The sequence below is a fragment of the Sinocyclocheilus grahami genome, unplaced genomic scaffold (genome assembly GCF_001515645.1).
Source record: "Sinocyclocheilus grahami isolate Dianchi unplaced genomic scaffold, SAMN03320097.WGS_v1.1 scaffold536.1, whole genome shotgun sequence".
Taxonomy (NCBI): Eukaryota; Metazoa; Chordata; class Actinopteri; order Cypriniformes; family Cyprinidae; genus Sinocyclocheilus; species Sinocyclocheilus grahami.
Window position 1 is genome coordinate 832,130 of NW_015505715.1, and position 8,082 is coordinate 840,211.

Below are 8,082 nucleotides of genomic sequence, written 5' to 3' on the forward strand. Positions count from 1 at the left end.
ACCCATCTAAGAACAATTAAAGTAATTTTGGTCATCTAACAAGCAACATGTAGCTGTTGAGTTAGTGTTGTCATATTTAAGTGAATGTACCATAATAACTTTAAAAGTGGAATTTTGAAAGGAATTGGTGTGATCACTGACAAGTCAACTAAAAGAAATCTATTTTTTCAAAAGACATGCTTTTTATAACCTTCTTGCACACAAATACACAAAAGCACACAATACAAACATTAAGGACTCAACAAATCTTCATCATCATAAGTTTCCAATTAGGCACAACTTTAATATCAGGAAATAGAAAAACCACTGCCGTTAAAACTCACTCATTATCAAACCATCATCTTCAATGAGCTCTTGTCCGTCTTTGTGTCAAAAACATCAGGGGTCATGCTTGGGCAAATGTAGTCATCAACAAATATCACTACTGAACTAGTCCTGCTGTTGAAACAGTAATATATAGATACTTAGCATGCATCTTTATTAAAGAAAGTAGCTATCTAATTGATTTCATCATGCAAAAATGCAATAAAACCAGCAGTTGTAATTCACAGAATACTGAAAAAGAAAACTATTAGTTTGTCATGCATAGACATTAATGCTTCTTTATCATGCATGGACATGGCTAAGTTATAGAAACAATGTCAAACAGACCATGAGGAAAAGTATTTTGTTTATAATGCCAACTAGTTCAACAACAGCAGAAATTATATGACTAGATTTACATGACAGCTAATGACCTGAGACAGAGATAAAGTGCAGAGTTTGGTCGGAAAAGACGTCTTGGGACCTCGGTTCCAGTTTTGTGCTTGATTGCTGGCAGACAATATCCATTCATGTTATACTCTGCATTATACTGTGTTATAAATTTAAACTAAAAAAAATTGTTTCATCATCATGTCTTAAAGCTAGTGAATATTTTGTTACCTTTTAAATACCAAGTTATAATACAACTTATCCTGATTGGTAAATCACTAAGGCAGCATTCCATCCGGGAACAGATATGGTGCACTTGTATTGGATTGTACAGTATGAGTCGGTTGGCTATGTAAAGTTTATTTTGGATTAATTGTGCTTTACTCTGTCTAGCTAAAATCAGACTCTTTGCTGGCTCTTTAGAGTTAATATTTCATCTTTGTTTGGTGTATCTCCATCATGGTTACCATTCAGATGAGCCTCTGGCAATTTCCCTGTCCATACTGACTGCGCAAGCAGATCCACTTTGGATGCACCAAGCTTCAGCCATTCTGAGGGCTGCCTGGAGGAAGACAAATGTTCTGACATAAAGACAACCAAAGCTAACAAAGTGAATTTATCAGAAGTTTTGAAGAATCATGGTTACTAACCTACTTCTCAGAGGTCCACTCATGTTTTTTTGTGCCTTCTGTGGGCCAATTGGTGTTCCAACTCTAGAGCCGAAGAGCCTGGCAAAACGCAGCTCACTAAAGTGTTTGTCCTCTAGAGGACTTGATGAAGATTGTGACATCTCACTGTTTTCCATTCTGGTTGCTTCATCCTCTTTCTTCTGTGTTTCACACTGTGAGATGGGTGTCTGATTTAGCCAAAATCCGTCAGTTACCCTTTTATTGAAGGCATCACTGTGACCTGTTGGACTCCTGCTGTTCTTCTGGATCGAGCTCATCTCCAGGATCTGAGCTGACTGGCCAAGAAGCCATTGAGGCAGGGGTGCTCTGTTCGTTTGCTTTTCATTACTTTGAAGGTGAGGTTCAGATGGAAGATAGAGGTCAAATGGCAGCAGAGAGAGTGGCTGCAGCAAAAGCAGCAGCTCTTGGAACAGTGGTCTATAAGTTGGCCCCTGGGCCAGAGCCAAGAAACCCCATTGGTGATAGTGTTCTGTCACAACATCTTGAAAAGAGTTGCATATAAAATGTTAAGGAATTAAGTATTGGAGCAACGGACAATGCATTCCTTTACAATTGTCTCTAAACATCATAATACTCACCAACGCATGTGTATAAATGACGGATCCAGAATTCCAAAGCATGCAAGCTAAAAAGCAATATTTTCATTAGCTAACTGTACTGTGGCATAAATTTGTGCAAATGTTTTCAGCATTTGACCTACTTTAGCAGATCTATGATAAAGACACTGAGCCGCATGCGACTTGGTAACTGGGAACATTTTTTTACTACAGACACCAAGCTGTCAGACAGTCGGGTAGACGAGCCTGTGAAGATTGTGAATATTGGCAATCATAAAAAAAATGTTTCTAATTAGCTTTTGAAAGCAGTCTGATAATGAATGTTTCATTTGCTTTTCATCTGATTGGCTCACACAGACCTGGTCGTGCTGTGGCCTCTATGACGTTCCATAGTTTGTTGCGTCGTTGTCCAATAATCAAGTCCAATTGATAGGCTTTCAATCCGTCTTGAAGGATGTTCTGTATTGCAGGGCAGAGCTTTTTAAGGACAAGGTAGCTGATAGTGGTGCACAGTAAATGATCTCCCAGTCTGACCTGAAAACAAAATTACAAAACAAATTAAGACATCTGATTGAGACATCTTATTCTTCTAAAAGGACTCTATGTCTGTACATTACACTACATACAAAACAATTTTGTCTGACAGTCTAATTAGGATGGGTACGTTGAAATAAGCTAGATATGCATAGATTCTGTGTAATTACGCTGTATTTAATATATCATGATGACTCACAAGTTCAGTGCAGATTTGGTTTATATGAACTTCCCCAAGAAATTAACGAGTGAACATAGTTTACGAAGTACAGTAACCTGCCCAATTGGCTAGTGATTTGACAGCATTACCCGCCACAGCTGATTTTTACCCACATTTGGCAGGTTGGCGGGTGTTCATTTCAAACCCCGTTTATAACCATCGGTAATATTTGACGTTTCTGTTAGTCAATCATACATCTATCTACTATCCATGTTACTTTTATGACATTTTTGAATTTCTTTGACTCCTTGTTCTACCTTTTCTTCTGGGTCTCGTCTTGAGTTGAAATGAGCCGTTATGAGATCCACTGGCAAACTCACAGCTTTCAACATACCTGCGGAAAAACAGAAAGAAATGGGAGAGATATGAGTGAGGTAGAGATTTAAATTCATAAAAACATATTTTATACAGTGTTTCTGATCCCTCAACATTCAACCTGACAATTTGTAAGGGAATTTAGGACATGCATAAATATTTACACAATGCAAATTATTTTAAAATGCTGTACTTTTAATAATTTCTGTCAATCTTGATATCAAAAGACCCCTAAAGAACAAGAATAACTTTATATAAAGATACATGAAACCTACTATAAAAGGAACATGTAGTAGTGCATGTGTGTTCACATAGAAACACACACACACACACTAACACTGAGTGTGTTAGCCAATCCATGGCAGTGCTGCAGAGATCCACTCTGTATCTTTCTGTAACAGAAGGGATTTTGCCTTCAATGGCATACTGAGAAAGTATTGTATTTCACTTTTCTAAAGTATTTTCTGCATTTGGAATTTCTAAGTGGTAAAAGCTACTGTAGAAATGTTCATATTCACATAGATCTTCAAACAAATCATAGGCATATTGCTATACAAAAACAGAACATATTAGCAATTGATAATAGTGGCGTAAAAATGTGGTTGTTTTTTCGATGCAGAATCTGATTATTCATCATCTCACTTCTCTTGTGCAGAAGATCAATTGAAAGAAGATCTGAAGGGGCTTCTGGGGAGAGGCAGAACTCTTCAGGGGGTCTGTCAGTCATGAAGAATGAGTCACCATGTTGACGTTCCCTCATAACACCTGCAGAGTTGAGGAAGCATGCATACAATTGACATAAATACATAATTGTTTCTTACCATCTTGGTTTCAGATATCAGATTATTTTTTTTTTTTATATATATAAATTGTAGCTGCAAACCTATGAATTCCTGTGTTAAAACGTTTGCACAAAGATTTTTCACACATATATGAGAATAAGATCAGAACATGTACATCAGTAAACTAAATAAATGGAACCCATAACACAATTCATTGACACTTACAAGGTGACCTCCTTGGCCTAAAGATGTGTTGAGCATTGGTGTTAAGTTCTTCATTGGTGCAGACCTTTGATGAAGCTTCAAAAGGCCAAAGGGCTTTATGTCCAGAGCCTGGTAGAGAGATGAGTGAGGTGATAGAGGTCAAGGAGGTGACTGAGGTAATGGCAGGGGAGGAGTTTTGATGTAAAGGGAAGGATGCATCCAAAGGACCTGTAGTCTCCTCTTTGATTACTGGTGGAGTTTGAGGCTGAACAATGGGAACCTGCCCTAGTGGACAGTTCTGAGAATCTTGTTTTCCATACCAAGAATGTTTTTGGCTTAACTGTGTTTGTCTTAAGCAGGCATTTGGACTCCCATCTGTTTGCTCTGGGCTTTGAGGGCTTCTTGGTCTAATATTTGGACTCATGTGTGGATTTCTGTCCTGGTGAATGAGCCCCAATAGTGTGCAGTGCTGAGTACACTGGACGTGGTTAAGGGGCAAAATAGGACTTGATGTGCAGGTGGAACAAGTGTCTGAACTGATCGCTGCCTCCAGGTGGATGTCAGAGGAACTCCTGAGAGGTGAGGGTTGCTTATGATGTGGATATGCCTTGCTTTTGCAAGTAGCTTTGGATGGCCCAGGACTGCTGTACTTGTAGCTAATGTACTGATTAAGAAGGGAACCAAGTGCTTTGTACTGTTGTTTTCCTGAGGGTGCCTGAAGCACAAAGGGCTGAATGGGGAGAGAGGTGGGCCTTTGTGCTTTTGTGTATCGCACAACATCTGGGAATGAAGCACATGTACCTGTAGACACAAGAAAAAGTTGTGAAAAACTGTCTTGAAAACCAAGAACTGAATGCAAAATATGTGTTTTTTTTTTAGTTTCTTACCTTCTGGATTGGATTGACTACTATTGTCAGCACTCAGGAACTTTGCTGCCATCTCTGAATCATCCTGTTTCTGGATGGAAGAGAGGTTTTGGATGAAGGGTGAGCCTGATGGATCCTCTGTGCTGTTTTTCATGGATGGTCCTCCATTTCCCTTCTTACATCGGGCAATTTCCGCAAAAGAGGTGGCGTGTTGCCTAGAGAGAGGTGAAGATAAATTTGTGTCTAAATGGCTGGGACAGCTGTTTTGTAGGGCTCCCAGATTCGATAAGGTAGAGTTTTTCTGGCTGCCAATCCAGCTCTGAGACTGAGGGGTCTTAATGTAATTGCAGCTATCATGTACTCGTGAAACAGATTGATGGGTTTTTATGTGTGCCATTCTCTCTTTTGTTCCCTTAGATTGGTCCTTATCGGCTCGTCTAGTATTCTTCACTTCAATGTTCCCATCACCCTGGAAGAAGATGGAAAATATTGGGATATCTTCAAAAATTGTAGATTTAGATAAATAAATGCCAATGTATTTGGGTATTCACAGACAGCATATGTTACACATTAATCCCTGAATCTTGGCATTAGTATAGGTATGGTATGGTAGTGGTATAAATACCTTGTGTTCAGTTTGGAAAACCTTTGGCTTCTCCCTTTCCTCTTCCTCTGAATGTCCAAAAAGAAAATATTCGGAAGATGGAGAACAGCTTCTCTGGCTTTGAGTCTCAGAGAAACTAGTCAAAGAGGACCAAGGTGGGCTAGGTGAAGATTGGGATGATAGGTCACACGTCACCAGTTTATAGTAATGCTGAGTGGAACCTGCTAACCGTGCCTGACTCTTCAGACACATAGTGAGGTCAGAAATTTCCATTGATGGGAAGCCATCAGAGTTGAATGGGTAGATGTTGCAGTTTGGATCAATGCTGTGAGATGACCAGCTGGGCAAAGGGTTTGAGCTGTCCTGCAACACTATACCAGATCCAGGACTATCTAGATTTAGTGGAGTTGCAGGAACTTCGTTGTTGGTTTTGTGGTAGATGGCACTGAAGTTAACTAGTACTCCATCTGAGCTGTTACAGGAAGAGTCAGTGATATAGTCTGTTTGGTTTTGAGTAATGGATTCGATAAGGTTTTCCGTTGGAGCCCAGCTATTATCAGGTTCCTCGAGAGTATGGTTACTGAAGTCTTCCTCATCACCCCAATCCTGTTCATCACAGTCCATTAATACAGGGGTTACTCTGCTATCCCTGCAATCCCCGCAACCTGTATCAAACTCCCTCTCTTGTTCTTTGTTTTCTTTAACTTGGCTAAAAGGATTCATATTACTTTGAGTAACATTTCCTTGTAGTTGAAGGGATGACCCCTCATGGTACTTGTGCAAGTTGTCTCCATCCGAGTTCTCATCCTCTTCATCCTCATTCACTTCTGATTCAGGGATGAAAAGGTTTTGCCATTTGGGAGTACCGCTGCAAAGCGATGGCTCTTTTTTCAGTTGAGGACTGGTCAATGGAGAGTTCTCTGATAGAACACGAAGCGTTGGGGATGATTCATATCCTCTAGAATTTTCAGTCCTCTTTTTGTCCTCTGTTTCTGTTGAACTTAACTTGCTTGTGTGGCTTAGACTGCCATAGTAAAGTGTTTCCCTCGGCAGATCTCCCCTCTCAGGCAGGGATATACTGTGGGTTAAATTCAAAGTGCGTGGCTGTTTGGATGTCTGTACAGAGTTATATAGGTGCCACCCAACAGACTGGCCATGGATGTGGCACACGATCAGAGTTTCTCCTGACTTTGGGGAGACATCCATTTTCTAAGCACCAGCACTTCAAAGCATCAGTTCTTGCATGGCAGGCTGATTAAGTGGCATAAACATGTGAATGCAAAACTCAGCAGAATCTCTTGTAACCTCATATGTCCACATTTTTGCTGCTTTCAAGCCAGAATCTAAAGGACAAAATAGGCATTCAGGGGATTATCTATAATAATGCTTTCATATAAATCATGACTCAATACTTTTTCAACCTTAAATTCACCTTTCAGTACAAACCAATAAATCAAACAATCACAATTACAATATTAACCAGATACAGAATAAACCAGATATGGCAATAGATTAACCCAAACCTAAAAATATAACATTTTAGACAAAAAAGCAACAACAAAAGCATGTTTGCTGTTGTATCTCTGTGTGGAGTTTCTATTGAATTCAGTTGTTTTTATACTGAGCTAAATATATTAACTACCACATAAACCTAATCTATTTACATGAGGATATAGCATAGACTTCTCGTTTTGTAATTATAAATCATTACTGACTAACCCTTTTGCGATTTAAAAACAGCATTATTTAACTTTTATGTATGAGTCATTTTTCCAAATGAGGACATGTCAGAATGTCCCAAAAATAAAGTTAATAAAAAAGTGTCATATTTTGCTAACTTCTGAAGATACCCTTTTTTCCCAAACAACAGCTAAAAGTTGAACAAACAGTTTGTAATTTTAATAAAGTAAATTCTTTCAATGCTTTCCCCCCCCCAAATTCCAGCCCTAAAATTCTATGTTTAGTAAAAAGTAAATTAGGATTCTGTGGTCAGGCTGTTAACGTGGGCAACTGCAACAACTCACCCAGCCGTAAACCTCCATCAATCCGAGAGCCAGCACATAGTCACTCTCATTCTGTCTGCACAGTAACTGGAGCAAACACACCGCATGATCACAACCTAATGCTCTACATCCACTCAGCAGAGGCTAAACACAGGAAAATAAAAATGAAAAGATAGGAAACAGGCAACTTCCCTCTTGTAGTTCCTCTTTAGTCACACTTCTTTCTGCTCTGCACTCCTCACAGCTCATCTGTTCCTCACACATTCCCTCCTCCCCTAGTACAGTGGTTCTAAGCCCCACAGTCCTATAGCAACAGCATCACAGACCCCACTGAGCATGCTCAGTGGTTTGTTGTTGAGGGATCATATTTGAGGGGATGGCAGATTTGCCTCTGATTTCAACAAAGGGGTGGGAATGAAGACTGACTTGTACTAAAAAGAAGACTTGGAACAGAAAATTGAGACAATGAGAAGCTAATGTTTCAAAATTAAGCAGATCTCTGGCATAGAAAAGATGATGGTAGAAAGCCTATTTTTAGAAAGGTTTACAGGAATAGTTCACCTTCATGTTGGTCCAAACCCCTATGACTTTTCATTCCGTGGAACTCAAAGACGT

General features: G+C 39.4%; 1 protein-coding gene across 1 annotated transcript; it reads right to left on the bottom strand.

The window, feature by feature from the left end:
- Window positions 1-104: 104 nt before the first annotated feature.
- LOC107555533 (iporin-like) lies at window positions 105-7,836 on the bottom strand. The gene is made up of 11 exons (XM_016238359.1): window positions 7,489-7,836; window positions 5,486-6,807; window positions 4,882-5,329; window positions 4,016-4,795; window positions 3,651-3,773; window positions 2,951-3,027; window positions 2,299-2,473; window positions 2,083-2,185; window positions 1,961-2,007; window positions 1,344-1,863; window positions 105-1,255 (listed from the first exon to the last, which is right to left on the bottom strand). Exons 2-11 carry the CDS (start codon window positions 6,668-6,670, stop codon window positions 1,093-1,095), a joined length of 3,621 nt encoding a protein of 1,206 aa, XP_016093845.1. The 5' UTR covers window positions 6,671-6,807; window positions 7,489-7,836; the 3' UTR covers window positions 105-1,092.
- Between the last annotated feature and the right edge of the window lie 246 nt (window positions 7,837-8,082).